Source organism: Cuculus canorus, chromosome 5 (genome assembly GCF_017976375.1).
Source record: "Cuculus canorus isolate bCucCan1 chromosome 5, bCucCan1.pri, whole genome shotgun sequence".
Taxonomy (NCBI): Eukaryota; Metazoa; Chordata; class Aves; order Cuculiformes; family Cuculidae; genus Cuculus; species Cuculus canorus.
The window spans coordinates 32492326-32513147 of NC_071405.1; the positions used below are offsets into that span (position 1 = coordinate 32492326).

The window sequence follows — 20822 nt, forward strand, 5'->3', positions numbered from 1 at the left end:
TTAGATGTAGTTCCTACGAAAACACGAGTACTTGAATGCATATAAGTAATCTCCTCTTAAAATCTTACTACTTGGCTTACTCATAAACTTAGGGCACATCTTTAGCTTTAAATATTTCCCTTATCCAAATACAGGCACACATCCCCTATTGAAATAAAACAAGAATTCAGGTCTTCTCTAAATCATGACTTTAATTTAGCAAGGAGATTCCATGAGACTGTAGATAATTTCAAAGTTAAAAATCTTCAATAAATCTGATAGTTTAGAAATTTACTATGCTCTAACTGTGTGTAGTACGAACAGCTTAGTGGTTACTTTGGCTTATGAAAATAAGTCCAGAGCAGCCTAACTTTTTAATTTTTCAGCTCTAATGGTTTCATCATTGTTCTATGTCTGTCTTTACTTTTTAATTTTAGAACCTTAATAATGGTTACCCTTACAAAAAAAAAAAAGCGTCTAATAAATGCAGCCAATCAAATGCAGTTCATCATTTTTATATCACTTTTTATTTGCTGTTGAAGATTTCTCCAAATGTTTGAGAGCTTTGCATGAAATATTGGTAAGTAGGAAAGATAAGGCTGTAGAACTCAGAGAGTACTTATTTCAACCCTGGAAAAATTTACTTCATTTTTCTCAGTCAAGAAAATTAGGAAGTTTACATTTTAAATAGGCTTAAAAGCTGTGTCACTTTAGGGGGGAAAGCTCTTTACAGTTATCTGTGAAATACATAGTAAATGGAAGCACTTTTTCATGACTTAAAAATTTTGAAGAAACACTGGTTTTCATGGAAAATGAAGCCTCTTGCTTTGTATAGAATTGGGGATGTGGTGCATCCTGGTTTTTAAAATGAATACCCCTTATGCAGAAGGTAAAATAACCATGCTAATATACTAAGTAATAAATGAGAAGGAATAGTACTTTTCTAAATAATCAGCCTGTTCAATTTGTCGTGTGGAAAAGTAGTTATGAGTAAAAGTTTGATTATATTGAGCAGTTTAGTTGTCATATATTCCACAGTTTAGCAAGAGATTGGAAATTTACTGTAAAATCTATGCCTGTATGCTTCACCCCTCCCTTCCCAATAACTCATATTAAGTTGATTCTCACTGGATGCTGTAAATTTCTTTTGAAAAAGAAATTCATGAGCACCAATAAGAAATGTACATTAAATTGATTTAGCTAAAGGTTTTCTGCTTGCTAATTTGAATTTGATTAATATCAATCAACCCTATTACATTTATTGCATAAAGTTAAGCAACTCGAACAAGTGTTAGGAGGATAGGGACCTTTGTCTGTCATGTCAGTGTTGCTTGATGTGCTCAACCAAAGCTTAGCCAGCTATCGTAGTGTCTCGTCTTGTGGTATGAGAGTTCTTAAAGTCTGTTAGTATGGTTATTGAGATGTAATACCGTTATGGTTATTGACCAAATGGTCTTTATTAAACTTCCAGGGATTAAAGTCCAGGGATTAATTTTGTCACTCTTAAAGTGCAGAAGGGGCCAAACTTCGTGGAGTATGAAGTAGGCAGGAATAAAAAATGTAGCAGTTGAATGTGCTATACTGTGTTCCAAACTCTTGTGGTTTTCACCCAGAGGATTTGTATATATGTGGTCCACTGTATGAATAAAAATGTATAAATAAAATATATGATAGAACTCACGTAGTTTTTAGAGTCTACACTTTTAATTATTTGCTGAATACAACAACATTAACATTAATTAATTAAATCTAAATTTTTGGATACTTATGTAACTATGACCTGAACTTGTATCTGGTTTGCAGTGTTTGCCAGGTAATACGCTGTTCCCCACCGGTACTCAAACTACTGAATGGTGCAGTCTGACACATAATAAAAATAAGACAGTTCAGTACAGTTGTTTCAGAAGGGTAAAATAATGATACCGTAATTGAACAGGGCACGAGGTTAAGTTTGTATTAGCCTGCTCTTCTGTCTCCCTGTATCACGAAAAATTTCACCAAGTCTCAAACAGATAGTGTGGTTTTTTTTTCGTTTGAGCTTTGGACCTCTAGGGTCATGATTTTTCAGGTTTTTCTTGGTGATTGTAAAAACTAAACCAGGCAAAAACCCTAAAAAATAAATATTAAAAATTAATCCATGCACCAAAAGCCAGAGTCCACAAGAAATACTATGACAATATGACATTTAAGATGAACATCAGGGGAGCGAACAGTATCGCATGTCTGTGTAAAGTATTTTTTTATAGTTAACAGATAAATTAATGTATTTCCATTGTCAATCAGGTTATTTCTTTAACATTGACAGTAACTGCAAAGCATCATGTGCTATAAAGTGATATAAATTCCCGACAGACTTTAGTAACAGAAGGAAGTTAGCAAATCACCTTTAGTAGAGGTATAAAAAAGGAGAACTAGATTAGGCATACATCTCTAACCTTCCTCCTTTTATCTTCCCTCTGTTAGACTTGGGAAAAATATCCTTTACTGTTTTTATAAAGTCCTATTAATAGTGACGCGTTAGTAAAAATTATCACTGTGTTAAAAAATCAAGAAATAAGGCTGAATGGGAAAAGAGGAGGGGATCAGGAACATATATCATATTCCACCTCCCTCAAGTCAAACCACACCCCTGGCTCTGTTGAGGCAGCTCCTCTGAAGACAAAGGAGAATCAGAAACAAGAATATGGTTACCAAGTATGAGAGAAGATACCAAAAACAAAAGTATGGTTGATCAACATCTGAAGTATTGATGGAGGACATTACAGTACTCTCTAAAATTCGGCTATTGTTAGATTGGTGTAAACTGTGATCAGGCATCCTCTGTGGTTGCTGTCTGAGCAGGCTGAACAGTGTCTAAAACAGCTAGAAAAGAGGATGCCTTATTTGTTGTCTCACAGATTGGAGAAGTGTGTGGGCAGTTGAATCAGGAGTGGTTTTTTGCATTCTTTGGCTTTTGATCAGGAAGCTGGAGAGTAGGAAAAGGAAGTCAATGAGAATAGCTGCATGTTGGCTACACGATGAATTCAGGTGAACTGGGGTCACTAGAATAAAAAAAAATAGATAAAGCAAAAGCTGCTCACACACAAGCAAAGCAAAACAAGGAATTTATTTGCTACTTCCCATCAGCAGGCAAGTGTTCATTCATCTCCAGGAAAGCAAGGCTACATCACACATAACGGTTACTTGGGAAGACAAACACCATCGTTTGGAGTGTTTCTGCTTCCTTCTCCCCGCAACTTTTATTGCTGAGCATGACATCTCATGCTATGGAATATCCCTTTGGTCAGTCAGGGCCAGCTGTCCTGGCTGTGTCCCCCCAGCTTCTTGTGCACCCCCAGCCTGTGCACTGCTGCAGTGGTGTGAGAAGCAGAAAAGGCCTGGACTCTGCGTAAGCACTGCTCAGCAATAATAAACGCGTCCCTGTATTATAAACTGTTTTCAGCACCAGTCCAGAACATAGCCCCATACAAGCTACTGTGGAAAAAAAAATCAACTTTATCTCAGCCAAAACCGGCACAGCATCAGACAGTAGTAGTGGAACAAGCCCAACAGAGGAAGGAGCAAATTGTTTCAGAAAGCATGGAGATCTAAATAGAGAGAGAGAAAGAGAAATATTTTATTCGTAGATCCCCTACAATGTAGTTGTTTATAGTTATGTGAAATTGTAGTCTTTCAAATACAAAAACTGCATATGCTACAAATATTATTTTCCAAATCTATAGGAAAGAACTTGAAAGCTGAATGAGAAACCTGAATAATAACTAAATGAACAGAGTAGCCTTTGCTGCATTGATTATTATTTTCTCAAAGTACTTCTGACATTTGTGGCTTATTGGTTTTCACTAACTACTTCCAGTATGGTACAGAATTACTTTCCAGTCAGACAAAGTTTCAGTGTAGCAAAGGAAAAGTGTGACCAATTTTGTGTCTTTTCCCAACATTCTTGGCAGGAGAGAAGCTGATATTCTTGCTGGTTTGGACAGTTGGTCAGTAATGTTTTCATGTATCTGTAAGAAACCAATCTGAGAAGGTCAAACAAAGCAATATGAGCAACAGTTCTGTGGCAGTGCTAGTCAAACCCATTTTCAGTGGTACTAAGTCTGATAGAATACTCCTTGAATAGACCTTTGCATCCTTTTGTATGTGAACATGTGGGAGAGTGTTCACAGTATCATCCAAATGGATTGAAATATACAGCAGTCGCATAACTCTTTTTTTAGGTATTATGATTAATCCTACAATGTTCGGGGTGGATCTATATTTAAAATATAGCATCTGAAATATTTAAAAATTAAGAAGTATCTTTATTTAGATAAAATATTGCTTTGAGGAGTAACTGCTAGATGCATACCTCAATCATAATTGTTAAAATAAGTAACGTAGCAAAAAGAAAAGCATGTAAGTAATGCGACCTGACTATTTTGCCTTGTATGCTTACTAGTCATTGGTTTTATTTTTTTTTTAATTGACCTTCCACAAATGTGGAATACAGTCAACTGCTGATGTTAAAAATGCTATTAAAATTGAAATACAACTGCAAGAGTTAAGGTTTCGAAAGAAATGGTTTTGAAAACAAATAATGCATTTTATTCTACAGTAAAACATGACAGAACACTGAATTTAGTGCCTACCAAATAAAGGTATAGTCAGTCATTTTCTAATTAGCTATTTAGAACACAATGACTAATTGCAATGACCAGAAGTTTATGTGTCTGCACCTTAGAAATTTTGTCATCTTTAGCTGGGGAGATAAAAAGAGGTCTTTAAGAGATAAAGCTTTATGGATCACAGCTGTGCTTCAGCCATGTTTTCAGCAAGTTTCAAGCTAGTCCTGAGTCTTGAATGCAAAGATGTCTTTAATTGTGCTTACTGATACGGTGGAAACAAAAATATACATTTGTGTACAGACTTCATACCTGAGGTTTCAGGTACATTTGTCTGTATATGGAAAAATACCTGTGAAAAAACTTGAGGTCAAAGATTAATATTTTGCTCTTGTATATTCTCTTCTCATACAGGGGATTTATCCGGGTAATACCTATCACTGGAAATCAGGGATACATACATCAGTGAGCAAATAGACTCTAAAAGAAGTGTTCCTTTTAAAATTTTTAATTTAAAATTTTGAATTTCATAAAGCACACATGATATTTGTATTGTTTCTTTCCTTTCCAAAATTAATGATAAACTAAAGCAAAGGGATTCAGTTAGTCAGAAATCAGCTCAACTGCTTGTAGAACAAGACTTCTGAGTCTCAAAGTCTGCCGTATGTTGCAGTGCCCCATCTGATGTTGGTATAAAGGGCAGAAGTTAAAGCTCCAGAGAAAGGGATATCTTGGTTTATAACACAGCTCATAGGTCTGATTGTACTGCAACTTTCTCATCTTAAATGGTGTTTCCTGTTGGTCCATCGCTTATACTGAATAACTTAAAATATCAGAAGAAGATATTATTGGAGATGGATTAAAGCTACCGGAAGGTGGAGCTTTGAAGGTTCCTTTTCAGTAGACATTTGAACCAAAAAGAAGTCAGAATGCTCTGTTCAGAACCTAAAATACAAGCCGTAAAGAAAACTTGTTACCATTTTAATTATTATTGCCTATCTAGTTAAGGATTTCTTGCAGCCATGTCCTTGAATAACCATTTCTTAACTAAAATGACACAACTTTGTAGCCAGTGATCCATGAGTTTAAATATTTGGAAGGGCTGTGGATTCACTGAACTGGAAGAAATTAAAGATGTTGAGGCATATTTTCAAAAGTAGAATTACATGTATTATAAGTTATATTTGATCATGTATATTCTATTTACCGTTTAAATAACTTTGTAAAAAGCTAGGTACAAGTAATACAGCATTCAGTTTATCTTTAATAGCCTTAACTAAACACCGATGGTATTGTTTATATCGGCTATGTGTGCTGTTACCCGGGCTGCTAGCACCTACAGCACCTCCTCTTGTTCCTGTGTCATGGTCCTCTGCATGTACCTGTTTGTTTGTGGTAGTCATTCTCTCTAGGTAAATTGTCCATAAGACCAATGATTCCATCAGCAAATTATCCAGAAAATGCCATCAGTGCGCACAGTGACATTTGTGCCACTGGTGGTTTTGTTGCCATTTCAGTGGTCTAATTAAATTGGCAGTTTTCTCTTGTGCCCAGCATCGCTGTCTCCCTTCCTTTGGCACCTTAGATCAGACCTTCTCCTTTTCTCTGTCCTTTTAACTGAATATCAAATGCATTATTGATTGCTTCTCTTTCACCCTCCTCACTTCTACTTCCCTCACTTTTTTTTTTATATCTTCCTTTTTTTTTTTGATTGGCAGTATCATCCAGACAAACAGAAGGCGGATGTGCCAGCAGGAGAAGTGGAGGAGCGCGTGCAGAGGTTCATCGAAATTGATCAAGCGTGGAAAATTCTAGGGAACGAAGAGACAAAAAAAGAGTATGACCTGCAGCAGCGTGGTAGGTTCCTGCCAAGGAGTGCTGTAGTGGCAGCAGCTCTTTAAATAAGCAGGGTCTGGGAGTGGTAGTTAGATGGTATTTTAAAATGCTGTTTATTGCTGAACCAAATGGTTCTTTCACTCTTGTCCTACTTTCAAATGTGGATCCATTATTTATAGCTTTTGCTACACATACATTAGCTAGTGAAAACATTGAATTACTTCCAACAAAACATTAGGTGGTGTTATTCCTAATAATTTGAATGAATATGAAATATATACTAATTACAGACCTTAGCCATTTTTATTTTATTAAGGCAGCTTCATTAAGTGTTCTTAATTTTAAGTCCTATACTACATTTTGTTGCAGTATCTTAGGTACGGGTATTAATCCATTTATATCTAGCATTCAATGTGTATGGGTTTATAAGCATTTCAGAATCATTAAGACGCATTGTTTTTGGTTGTGTGTGTTATGGTAGCTTTCATAATTCATCTGTAGTCTAAACTAGTCTTTTTAAAGCTGGTTTATAAATAATATTCCAATATAACACATTAACTAGGCAGCTCCAGCATGCATTTCTTTTTATACCTCTCAGAAAATAGCTTCTTAAAACAGTGACAGGCTGTTGTGAGAAAGAAAGGGGGGAAATGTAGGTCAGGTCTGTCACACATGGGCTACCATTACATGAAGTGATAGGCTGTCTTTCTGCTCTGGCCTCAGGATAGGAGTCCCTCAGCCTTCCATTAGAACCTTCAATAAATGTATATCCACCCTACATGTTAATGGGGGGGAGTCAATAATAGTGTATTGCCTGTGGGGAAAACACTCAGTCGCACTCTGCAGTAACACACTCTGGTCCAGCATTGACGTGTAGCCACCACCACTTTTGAATGTGTCTGATAAAAGCCCACTGTCTCTGCAGCTTGTTATTGAATTCTCTTCCATTGTACATTGGCACACCATCAGACCTTTCTCTCTTGTGCTGATTTTTAACTCCCCTGCCGCTGCAGATACCAGAACTTTGAAAGACAAAGGCTTAGTCATTCTGGCAGATATGCATCACTGCAGGATAAAGAGAGTGATATATAATTGTATATACCCAGTATGAATTCTCTGGTTAAATAATCTTGTATTTCAGACTTTGTGGGAGGTTGGAAAAAGGGGGGAGGGGTGAAAACAGAATTGTGGAATAAATATTTTAAAAGAATGGAAGAAATTTGATCTTGTGCTAATTTGTTGTGTAAACAGAATTAAGATCAAACAACTGAATTTTCATCTTAAACTTATTTCCTTAAATGCCTAAATGGGATGTGAGAACAAGAATTTCTGCTACCCAGTGATCTCATCTTGTTGTACTCCTAGCATTGTAGTATCCTCTGTGTCTTCCATTTTCACAACTTGTAAATGCATAGGGGGAAAAAAATCCTAGAGATTATTAGAAGTCTTTTTGTCTATCTATCTGGGTAGCTTTACGTAAACTAAAGCTTAAATGCAGACCTTGAAGTTCCATTTCGCTTGGGTCAGGTTAATCCACTGAAGTCAAGAGCTACATCAAGATTTAATAAGTTGCTTTGTTTTCCTATGGAATTGAGGGACATTGCTATAAATTAGTTTTGACAAAACTTATTCTACAGCATTTTAAAGGTTATATTTCCTGAGATTCTTTTGCTTTGCAATGAGTTCTTTGAAAAGCCATCTCAAGATCCTGTTAAAAAAGACTTTGTAAATAAAGAGAGCAAAATGTACATTTATTTACAGAGGTATTTGGTAATGGCATGTAGAGGGTGTCGTTCACAGAGGACCCAGCATTTCAAACCAAGCCCCATGTAACATACATGCATTCTTTGCAGCATGTTCCCTGGCAGCAAAATGATGGTGAAATAAATTCTAGTTCTTTGAATGCCTGTCAAGCTGCTTCTGAAGCCATGATTCTAAACACTCGTAGACGCTGCTGTAAAGCGCACAGAAACAAAGGAACTGAGACAGCAGCTAAGGGGAATAGTGATGAGACTACAGCAAGTCAGTAAGACTGCAAAGCCTAGGAAGCAGAATCTGAAGGATGCCAGTGGGCATGTGTGTATAGCTGCCAGTCAGCAGGAAGCCCTTTGCACTGTAGTCTTTTTACTATTACACAGATTGCTTATTTGTATGTACCTTCTTGTGGTACACTAACTAAACCTTACTTACTTGGCTCAGAAATTCAGTGGCTGTAGAAGTTCTCAGAAGCTGAAATTCTGTGGGGCTCTATGGTTTTAATTTTGTTTGAATCATGAGAACAAGTGAATGTGCTTTCATATCTTAGCACTCCTGTTCTCTGAAGGTAACACAATGACCTCCTATGAGTTTTTTGGTGACTTCAGGCTATAGTATTAAAGAGGATAGGACAAACCTCAAACCATTTAGAGGTTTGGCTCAAATACTTATCCAAGCCTCTCTGGTTGGAAAATCTTACAAGAACTGCTTTTTTATATGTTTTGTGAAAATTTTTCCAGTTCATTGTTCTGTCATATCTTTAAATGACAGATAAGAATACCCTTTTATAGTGGTGAATCTTTTGCTTCCCACCCCTATGAAAAATTAGGAGTATGGAAAAAAGCTGCATTACAATTTACCTATTAAGAATGGAATTTTTTTCTTAATAGATCTGCTTACAGATATTTCTATTTTTTTGTTCAGTATCCCATTTAGAAAAATGAATATGCAGTTAAAACAAAGTTTGACCATAATGACTACCGAAAGTTTTTCAGTTGAGTTTAGCTTAGAAACATCTTGGTTTTCAATTCTCATGTTAGAAGTCATCTGAACCCTGAAAATCTGACAGAATAAACTTTTACAGAATCAGAGAACTGCATGAATGGAAAGGGTCCATGTCATCTGGATCAATCTCCTACTCAAAGCAAGTGTGTGTAGGCCAGTTGCTCAGACCTTCTTCACCCTGCTTTTTCAGGATCTCCAAGACTGGAGATTCCAGAGCTGCCCTGGGCAGTCTGTTCCATTGTCTGAACACCTCATAGTAGATAAACCAGAAAAATTGCAGAAAAAAACAAACCCAAAACCCAACCAAAACGTGTTTTCCTTCTATCAAGTCTGATGTAAGGAATCTTTTTGGAACTTGTGCCTTGCACTTCTCATGTCTCTACTGTGTACCTCTGAAAACTCTTCTCTACACCCTCCTGTTCGGTAGCTGTAGACAATGAGATGCCTGTGTTCTTTTTGCCTTGCATGACATGCATCGCAACCCCTGGTCATGCTGGCAGGCCACTGGACTTGCTCCTGTATGCCAGTGCTTTGTACTGGGGAAACCAAAACTGGATGCAGGACTTCAGATACAGTCTCCTTAAGTGCTGAGAGGAAAAATATCACTTTCTTGACCTGCTGGCTACGTTCTTGCTCATACAGTCCAGTACGGGATTAGCCTTTGCTGCAAGAGTGTCCTGCTGACTTGTGTTGAACCAGGCCCTCTTCCGCAAAACTACTCTCCAGGCAGTTGTCTTCCAGCCTGTACTGGTGCATTAGTTTATTCTATCCCAAATGTAGGACTTAATCTTTCTTGAACCCTTTGATGTCCCTCTCACCCCATTTCTGTATCCTGTCCAGGTCCCTTTATTTAGCAGCCCTCCAACTTTTGTGGATTTCTGTGTTGGCTTAACTACAAAGGAACTCTGTATCTAAACAATCACACAATTAAGATAATTAATTTTACTAATTCATTTTATATTTTATTTATTGATTGAAATGATTAAAAGAAATGTCATAAATCAATAAACTGGTGACTAATTAATTTCTGACAGCAAATGTAGCAAATATTTCAAAGCTAATAATGAGTTTGACAGTAAACCAGTTGCTTTGTATGTGTTTCTGGAGCAGAGGGTGGGTAAAGTTAAGAATCGGTGGGCTTTTTCCATTTATGGCTCCAGTGAGGTTCTATCCAGGGTATATTTTTTTGTGGTGATGGACACAGATGTCCATAACGCACGCACATTTACAGGGTGCGGAATGGATCACCAGTAGGGGTTTTCACATCTCAGCACATACCTCTTTTTGATTTTCAATTTTTGAGTTACATTTTCAGGAAAATATTACAGATGCAATTTTAATACATGAATACAAATTCCAGCATAATTTACCTCTTGTTCTTGCTTCACTTCTTAGATATAAGGAATTACCGTTCCTAAGTGGAATTGTCTGTGTTGCAGCTTGCGCTGTTTGTCTTCTATCCTAACATTGCAACTCTGAGAAGAGTCTGGTTCCATCCTGTGTTTACCTTCCCTTCAGGCACTGGAGCACAACAAAAATCTTCCCTTATTTTAAAATGAGCTATTTTAGGCTATCTCGTCACTAATTCAGCTTTCACTGACAACACCCATTTCTTTAAAACTTGAAAAATCTTAGAGGACGTGTCCTCACTCAGTTAAGTTTCTACTGCAGGTTTAGAAAGGTTGTCTTACACAGCTGTGGTTACAAATTAGGAAAATAAAAATACATGCTAAATAGAAAGTAGCTCCTTCTCCCCCGCTCCTTCCCCATTGCTCTCCTAGTACAGTAAACTGAAAAGACTCTTTTTGGAGATGGTCACTTTCCCATTAATGCAGCGTTCCCTCCTGCTCCAGCAATAAAGTGATGATTCTGTGTTAGACATCAAGATACCTTAACATAATTTGCTAAATAGGATGCCAGAAGAATAACCTTACAAATCTAGTATGAGAATAAGCAGAAGAAATAAGGCAAAAGCCTACAAAATGCTTTTAATAGCTAGCAAAAATGGCAACAGACCACCTCGACTACCTCATTATAAGAATGGAAAAAAATGAATGCAGCGTATTTTACTTGTCCCTTGTTAAGAAAACTCCTTCTTAAAAAAATACTTTTTAGACCAAACTAAAGCTTTTAATGTGGCCATTACTTTAGGCTTTTCAGTGTGCCGGGTTATATTCCAAGTGACAGAACTGTACATTCCTTTTCTCGCAATGGATTTTCCAGCTGTAGACCTTCAGTCAGTGTTGGAACATAAGGCTTTTACCACGGCTCTTTGGAGTTAATCTGCCTTAGCTACAAGTGAAGTGATATTTTCTTCTATTTTTTAACAAACATAGCTTTTTGACACAAAATTTGAAATTAACATAAAATAAACTCACTTTTTTATAATTTCAAATTAAAGTAAGCATGGTTATTTTAAATTAATGTTGGGAGTCTCAAACTTAAGTAATTGTTTAAAAACTAAACAGCCATTTACAAAAACTGACTTGTGAAAACATACAGGCTTTTGAGTATGTGACGATTCTGATACTGAGAAGATACTATGAACATTATTTGACTGACAATACATATGTTGAACTTCTTTTAACTATGTGTTCAGTTTTAAAAAAAATGCTTAAGAATAGATGGCTGAAAGAGCAAAAAAAATCTTTTAAATGTTATGACTATTTTTACTATTACCATAAACTGTTAAAAGGGTTAAATTTCCATTTACTGCTTTCAGCCCTTTCCCTAAAACTCAGTCCTAAATAGCCCAAGAAATATTTATTGTATCGTCAAGTGAAACTTAAATACCTTTCCTCTTTTACAATTTCTGAATGACCCAGCAAGGGCTCTAGTAAAGCTTTACTGAACCAGGCTGCTAATAGTTATTTAATGTTGTTCTGTAGCCTGAAAGAATCTCAGTAGATTTTTCCTTTTAATCTCTTTGAATTGCAGGCTCATAAACCTCTCTGATGAGCCTGCCAGTGTTTTCTTAGATCCTGCAGTTGAGACAATGGAGCTGCAGAATCCTTTCACCCCTTGTTGTCAGACAAATCCAATAGATGGCAAAGCCAGGCAGGCTGTACTCCTTGTGAATTAAAATTTGTTTGTCAAGTTATGGTAGATAATCAGGTCTTCGTGATTTTCCCTATATGGTCACGAACATGTTTCAGAAAGTACAACTTGGTACAGAGAGTTCTACAGCTTGAGCTGATGTCACATATAAGTAAGCCTACCACAGTCCTCGGTACTGGTAACAATACCAGCCTTGAATAACCTTCTCCTCCAGCAAGGGAGTGAAAATCAGACACCGATTTACTTCTGAGAACCACTAATGAGGGAGTCATGGTTGTAATAACAATGATGTAGATAAAATAAGGAAGAGCGGAAGAAATCTTAGTCACCAACATGTTCTGTGAAAACTGTTAGGTTTTTAGTTCAGCTTGTAATCTCCCCAAACATATACTGGGTTGTGCCTGTGTTGTTAGATAAGAGGCTCTATTTCTGCTGTCTCTGGGTGTGTTGGATTGGGTAGTATATTTAATAGGAGAACTAGAAAATAAAAAACTTTGTTCAGCTCTGGAAAATGAGGTCCTCCTGCTTGAACCAGATAAACAAATAAATGCAGCATACAAAACCCACTGACAAGAGCAGTTAGTGGGTTGTGTGCTAACTTTGGAGACTTTCTCGGGGCAACAGTTCTAATTGAAATTTTACATCTTGTGAGATAACTAGTAAGACTATTTCAGATTTGAGCATCAGAGTAGGAATAACGATCTCAATTCAGGCTGAGAATTGTATGATGGATTAATTTTGCCTGTTGATTATTTTTTTTATTTTCAAAACTACAATTGCAGTAATGGACTAGAAAAGCTTCATTGAAATTCTGTTACCTGGACTTCACATTGTACTGTATTTGGAATAGAAGAGAGGGTACACTTTTCCTCAGCCTTCCTCTTCATTCTGTCTTCATTACTTCCTCTTCATTACTTTACTGGTTGGACTCTGATCTTAAAGGTCTTTTTCAGCCTAAGTGTTTCTGTGATTCATGGGTGACTTTACTGCAGGAGGAACGGTAACCTCATGAATTTGCATCTCACCCATTCTCTTCATGGTGGCATATGGTCCATCTGCCCTTTTTGTATTGTCTACCAGCAAGACGTGACCCAGACCTCCACCTCCAATTGTATACAACTTGTGCTGAGTGAAATTCTGCTTCATGAATTCCAAATAGGAAATCCTGGTTTCTTTTTAAATCAAATTTTTGCTACCTGTAAATGAAGCTTAGAAAAAATGTTTTTTCCTACAGCCTAAGAGCGCATTTTCCTTTGTGAATTTTTCTTCTCAGTATTAAAAAAAAATCTAGTGAAATAGGAGGCTCTTGCCTTTTTCATACTGTCCTCAGTCATAGTATTGTCTTGTGAAGAGCAGAACCTAAAGGAGGGAAGGTAGGTAGGTAGGTAAGTAGGTAGACAGACTTCGTTTTGATCTCTGCTGTTTTGGGGTTTTTTTCTTCCTCAGAAAAGAGGAGGAATCTTTCCTTCACACAAGGCAGCTGGAGGAAAGGCCTCTGCCTGGTTTTGTGGGTGTTTACAGGACATTCACCACTCCTGTTACATTTTGTAGCTAGAAGGCCCTACCAGACTAACTCCTAGTAACATTAGGAGTTATTCAGCGTGAGTTAAGCCCATCTGACATTTTATTTTGGCTATTTCATGCAGTTAACTAAAGTTCTGGTCAAGGGTTAAGAAATACGTTATTACTTTATAGAACTAAAACACTACCCATTGTTTTTGAAATTGAGAGCATGCACAACGAGAATGACTGACGGATAGGTGTATCTTTCAGTTTTCTTTCATCATTATACTCCTGCTGATTTCTTTTTCCCTTTCTTTTGGCATCAGTAAAGTATGAGGTGTGAGTGGGTTAATTTTCTATTTATTCTGACCTTTTCATTCCTGCATACGTGTTCAGCAAAGGTAGCGTCAAAGAGGCTGTATTGATTCTGTCATTACTTCCAATGTGTCTGATTTGTTTTAATCTCCTTTGTTAAAACTAATTTAGATGAGGCTCATTCTCAAGGACATATAATATACGTTTCGGTTAAAATTAGAACAGTCATTTAGTTGCAAAATAAAGACTGATTTAATATTTTGTCATTGTTTGTGGGTTTAACTGGCTGTAAATATTCTATTTAAAAACCCAAACTGTAAGTATTAACTCCCAGCCACACACAATTATACATAAGGATAGTTAAAATGCAAAGGGTACATTTCACTACTAGTACCTTACATTAATAAGTCTACCCGTGATAGTCTACTCCTAAAATTGATAGAGCCATGGAAGCAAAATTGGTAAAACAAAATAATCCCAAAACAATAGGTTGGTTAGACTTTTAATTTGATTTAGGTAATTAGCTATAGAGAAAGCTGTGATTAGCTATTGTTAGGATTATACTTTCATAGTAGCTTGAAACTTCTTTGCAGTAACTTACACGACTCTGCTGTAAGTTAGGAATCTCCCTTGTGAATAGCTTGCATTAGATGTGAAATCAACTAATAAAATACTGATACTTATCAGTTCCAAGTTACTACTTCACCGGTATCCGATATCAGCTTTAGAAGAGTAAGGGAGGTGCAATCAGAGGATGATGTTTGGTGATACAGAAGGAAATACTTCATTTTCTGATCAGATGAAGGCTGGAGATATGCAGCTTTTCTGGAGTATTATTGAAGGAAATAGCTGGGAAGTCCCTTATTTCTACTTTTCAATCCAGAGCAAAGAGAGCTGGGAACCTTTCAGGATACCCTACAGTCTAGTGAGTAGGTAGAGGAATCTCTTGTGAATTAAATAACAAAATAGTCTGGGCCTCTTGACTCTTCCATCAAGTGCTCAGTAAGCAGTTCTGGAATAAGAAATTCTTTCACCACCAACTTACTTGTCATAGAAAGCTGTCGGCAACACTGTAAGCTCTAGAAATCTTGATGCTATTCAGCTATCAAACTTGCTTAAAAACTCACTAATCCAAGAGAAGGACCTCCCAATTTCTCAGTAACAACCTGATTTAAACCCTAAGTAAGTGCTAAGCTCCCAAGTCTTGCTAAACCAAAGGCATCTCTGTGTATGTCCTAAAGACCATCATTCAGGTGTTTCAGGTTCTTTAAAATACAGCATTTGGGGAGTCCTTTATATATATAAATAATAAGTAATAATAAATAATAAAATAGTAACTAATAAATAATATATAATAAGTATTATATATATTACCTTTTATGGTTTCACTTGTAACTTTCTTGACAAAATCTTATATTGTCAAGTTAAAGAACTTGGTGTGAACTTTGTACATCAGAGATGAGTGTGCTGATAAATCACAAAAACCAATTTGTATTTCTATTGCACAGTTTGCATTTGGTAATTTCTATTGTATTGTATGCTTCTAATTTCATGCTGTACTTGGTGTTGGAAGGATCTAGGGGATCAAATGGCAGCAGCTCTCACAGGTGCAGGCCAGAACTTTCTGTGCTGAAAGACTCTATCATAAAAGAACGCTTTCCCCACCCCCGCAGAAGTGTTTTTCATTTATCTTTGTTAGGAATGTCTTTTTGCAGGAACCTTGGTGGTGTTCTCACATGCAACCCTAACATTTAAGTAGTGCTTATTGGGGATTTTTATTTGGCTTCTGCTTTCTAAAGGAGAATGGGCTGCTTAAGAGAGGCTGGGGGGGTCTCTGTCTGTGGAGATATTGAAAACCTGACTGGGCATGGTGCTGCGCAGCCTGCTCCTGTGGACACTGCCTGTGCAAGAAAGCTTGATTAGGGGATCTTGAGAGGTCCGTTCTGACCCCAACCAGTCCATGATTTTGTGAAAAGTACAGGTAAGCAAACATTCATAATTTCCACTTGTGGGATTGTAGTCACAGCCAGCCAAAATGCATTTTTGTGTCAAAACAAAAGTTTGCTTCTAATTTCACATAATTGTTTGGGATGCGCAAAAAAACTGGTTTCAGTGATGTCTTCATTTCAGCAATACAGCTTCACCATTTACTTCTCCTGGCTACAGCCAGACATTTTCAGCTTATGCAGAGATACAAATATTAAACTTCTGAGAACTGCATTTTTAACTGATAACATGGTCTAGGTGTGACTCTCTAGTAGGGACCAGATTGACTGCTAGGTATATACAACAGTTTATCAGGAAGAAATAAAGACCTGTACATTATTGGGGTTGAACATCCATCGTGTTTTCTTTACAGAAGATAATCTGACAAAAGATTTGCCACTACACGCACAAGTTTATCTTGAGGATATGTCTTGGAATGAAGGTAAGAATGCTCTACTACTTGCTCCCAGGGCCTTTCAAATGTTTTCTATTTTCTACACTGCAAATGTTTTCTATTTTTTTCTGCATCTTATACCATTGTGTTGAGTTCCTGTAAATTCTGCTTTTTTATATATTTTCCTCAGATTTAGCTATTCTGTTCTCTGTGATTAACTGAACTGGAACTTAACTTTCTGTGATACAATACTTACTTTGCATTCTTTCCTTATCTGTTCCTTCTCTCCACCACTCTCCCACCCCCCCCAACCCCCACCCCCGCAGCACCACTTTTCACCCAGCTGTCCTCTTGTAGCATAATTGAGTATTTTCATTTACAGATTCCTCCCAAATCTCTGATGCATCTCCTTGCTTTTTGTGATGACAGAATGCAAGTGTTTTCATACAGATTTTTTTTATCTGACACCGTGTTACTTCCCTCCTTTATATTACTCCAGCTTTTATCGCTTACTTGCTTTTTGAATGAATGACTGTTTTTTTACTGTTTGTCCTTTTTTATAAACTGTGAGGGGAAAATCCTATCTCCTTTCTTTTCTCCTGTTTTATTTTGGTTTCCTGGGTTAGCAGTCTGTTGTGGAACCATCCTTGATCTGTCATATGTATGACTAACACCCCTTAGTTCTTTCTTTTAATATCTGTTTCACTGATGTGCACCTTTTATTATTTGCTTTTATAAAGAAACCACATAGACCCTGGTTGTTTGATGTAAGAATGCCTTGCAGTTACTGAAACATCTTAAGAGTACAATTATTTTTTGAGCAACAAATGGTAGCACATATACTGATATTTACAATCCTGCAAATGGGAGGTCATGTGTTGTTAAGAGCAGCTTTGTGAAGAAAATCCAAAATAAATTCTTGATTCTTGTAAGCACTAAAGGCTTTTTTTGTTTTCTCTTTTTTTTTGGCAGATGAACAATGTTACACTCTCTCATGTCGATGTGGTGGGAATTACACTGTCTTCAAGAGTGAAACCAAAGACGTATCTTTGGTTTGTTGTGACACATGCTCACTTGTTATCGAGATCCTTCAATGATTGTTTCAATCAAGCACATTAAATGTACAACCTTTTAAAAGACTGGACAAAGAGGAGACAGCATCTGCTGAAAAAATGTATGGTGAAGGGGCGCACTACAAGAACAAGTTCAGTCAGGCTTAAGAAAGGAAATGTGCCCATTTGCTAACATAGCTCAGCAGACACAAGGCTTGGGTTTTTTTCCTTCTGCAGCTAAAGAGCTCATTACTAAAGACCTCCAGAACAGAACACTGAGTTCTGTACAACTGGAATGTATCTGATGATGTAAATGACATTTCTTTCCCAGCAAACAACGGAGTAGCTTGTTTCAATCTCAGTGTACATCGACTATACCTTGGGCCCTACCTCCTAGGTTAAATCCTTTAAACAGCTCAGATGACAGAATTTAATCAGGAGGCACAGACATGAGAATGCTTTGAAGATAATGAAGAATAAGGTGCATTAGTGGGAAACAGAAGCATTTTCTATTTCTAAATATTTAACTTCATTAAATCCTCAAGAGGAGGTAAGCCTTGGAAAGACTGACAGAGAATTACAGATCTAACAGTCTGGTTGCTCGGTACTACCTTGTAGGTCCAGTGCACTGCACTATAATTGTGCATCTACGTTAACTTTTCAGGTTGGAGCAAGAGCATGTTTTGCATTGGCCTTCTCCATGGTCTGAACAAATGCATCATTCCTTAGATGAAACCTAATCCGGAAGCTGTGCCCTGACCCTCACTGAGCCAAACCAGAGCCCCTTTAAGGAGAACTCTACGAAACACATAAGTGACCAGCAGATCTGGAACTTCCACTGTTAATGCTGTTTCCAGCTCCAATCCTAACATGCCACACTACGCTAAGGTGCACATAGCCTATGTGTGGCTCTGCATGTCTGACAACTTAAGTGTGCATTGTGCCTTTCTCATCCATTTTTAAGTCAGTGATTACCCCTGGCCTGTATAAAACCCAAATCTTTCTAATAAATCCAAGCACTTACTGTGAATAGCCAGCAGAAACAGTAAGACGCATATCATTTTTGTTGATTAAATCAGTATATCATTCCCACTTTCAAGTAAGATGTAATCTCAGAGAGACATCTTTGTCAAGTAATACTTGTATTTATTCTTAACAAAAATATTTCCATTGATTTTAGTAGAAAATACTATGAAAGCTGGCAATAGTCACTTAAATCTTTTAATCGTCAAGAAATCTGTGGCCATTGGGGCTTGCACGTAGAAATCCAAAGTCATTCAGAGGCCATATCTGCAAAACAAGATACCATTACAAGAGATTTTAATCAAAGCTCAGTATTCTCATTTATTATTATTGTAATAATTTCATAAAATGCAAAATTTTTTAGCTCTTTGGGTATATGAACTTCTCACTTGTGTACTTCTTTAATTAGGAGTAATAAATAATGTTTATCAGGAGGAATCATCATTCCATAGTAGCTGGAGAAAACACTAATTTATACACACTGTGCTCTGCTATGGAGAATCTCACAAGTTGCATTATTTTTTTGCGCCTTGGAAATAAATATATTCTTAGAAAATATCTTTCAAATTGAAAGTTCTCTAGCTTGTAAACTTATTACCAATTTAAGAGACAACGTACGTATTTTTAATCCATCCAGGAGAAGAAAGAATACCAGCAACATTACCTCCCAGTGAAAGTACTTCTGTGAGGTGTGTGTTTGTATTTTCAAGATGGACATTTGAACTGCAAATACCAAACCTTAGAAAAAAAATCCACAGGCTTATAGGTAAGTTTATACCATGCAAACAGGTAGAAAAGGGTGAAGTGCCTGCCACCATCAGGGGCTCTCAACCAAGGGGGTCCTCTGAGAAGGGGACTACTATGTAGAAAAAGAAGGAGCACAAGTCATGACCAAGTACAAGCGCAAACGTCAGAGAATGATGTTCACCAGTAAAAAAAAAAAGTCTTTCTGTCTGGAAATGAACTATATAGTTGTTCGTACCACTGAATGCTCCCGAGAGTACTTTCCTCCAAACATTCACTAATTACATGTAGGCTGGTCTTGGATGCAAAAAAAAAAAAAAAAAAAGTAGAGAATCAAGGGCTTTCTTTTACACTTTGTCCTTTGCCTCCCTGACTGCCTGTGTCTCTTTGCAACATTTTATTTCAAAGATGGCACAAGGCAATCAGCAGGAAGTAGAGAAAGAGATGATGATAAGAGACTGAATGCCCTCTGTGGCTCTAATCCCATAAAAACTTCACAGCCTTGGCTCAAGATGAAGCAATCAAGAAGGAGAAAGATGATGCACTACCTCTTTTCCAAAACATCTGTCAGTTTCATGTTTATCTTGCTCATTTTTCCTTAGAATTAGATCCTAATGAAGCTACACAGTCCCCTTCCAGGAACAGCAACTTTTTAACTGAGTTTATGGAACAGCCACAGCACAGAAGAAGCCTTTGCTGCTTTCTGCACAGAGCAAAAAAGTAATTTTCTCAGTTTACAAAAAAGAAGCACTGTACTAAGGCTCAGTATTTCAAAACCCATGACTTGGCCCCAGCAGAAAAGGCAATGATAGAAAGGCAGAGGCAGTTAAGGATGGGCATAGCAAGACAGAGCATCAACTTACTACTAGACTAGGAGCGTGCACTGCTAGAAACACCCTGTGTTTGCCCTTGCCCAGGCTTCCTGCAGGACTGTGCTATGTTGCCATCAGTAGGATTGTTCCTGGGCCCTCAGGAAAACAGAAGGATAAGTCATTCTCGGGACTTTTAAGTTCTGTTAAGTCTCTAAAAGGCTCAAAGCTCTCTTTTGCAAGTATTTTAGAAAAATTGTCATTTTGGGCATGTGCAGTTAGGGAAGAGCAGGAGAAACATCTGCTGATACACAGAAATACACAGAGGTAACGTCTTGTCTCTACATGTGTATTAGCCAGTGAGCTATTTTAAGTTCACGCAAACATAAAGAGATACAAACCAACAACAGAAGGATATTTGTGATCTTGGTTAGAAGCAAAGCTATGGAATTCTAAGCTCCTCAGAGGCCTGTGCTGGCTGCAGGCTGGTGTCAAGTCTTTGTTTCGCCTCAAAGGCATGCAGGAGTAAAAGGGAACAGGACTATCCCATATTACAAATCTAAGCCGATCTGAGTAAAGACACAGAGAAGGAGGTTTCTTAGGCCAATTACTAAGCCACAAATCTTATTTCAGGCAACTCAAATGCCACCTATTGCAACTGGTCTTTCAGTGAAAGTAATCCATCAAATTGTTTTAAATATCATTTTGATTCAAATTCACCACAGTAATCTCAGTGGTAGAGTTAGAATGAAAATGATGC

The 20822-nt window shown here is 37.2% G+C and overlaps 2 protein-coding genes across 10 annotated transcripts in view; one reads left to right on the forward strand and one right to left on the reverse strand.

The window, feature by feature from the left end:
• Positions 1 to 17545, forward strand: part of DNAJC24 (DnaJ heat shock protein family (Hsp40) member C24) — a 38219-nt gene extending 20674 nt beyond the window's left edge. For both annotated transcript variants that reach the window (XM_054066860.1, XM_054066859.1), the window contains exons 3-5: positions 6302 to 6440; positions 16414 to 16482; positions 17407 to 17545. In XM_054066860.1, the coding sequence (XP_053922835.1) occupies positions 6302 to 6440; positions 16414 to 16482; positions 17407 to 17531 (333 nt within the window). In that variant the 3' untranslated portion in view covers positions 17532 to 17545. The remainder of the gene's footprint in view (positions 1 to 6301; positions 6441 to 16413; positions 16483 to 17406) is intronic.
• Positions 1551 to 20822, reverse strand: part of IMMP1L (inner mitochondrial membrane peptidase subunit 1) — a 54782-nt gene continuing 35510 nt past the window's right edge. For 7 of the 8 annotated variants that reach the window (XM_054066857.1, XM_054066855.1, XM_054066853.1 and 4 more), the window contains one exon: positions 18645 to 18776. In XM_054066857.1, the coding sequence (XP_053922832.1) occupies positions 18708 to 18776 (69 nt within the window). In that variant the 3' untranslated portion in view covers positions 18645 to 18707. Of the gene's footprint in view, positions 3021 to 18644; positions 18777 to 20822 lie in introns of those variants that run through there. The other variant, XM_054066858.1, reaches the window with a different exon arrangement.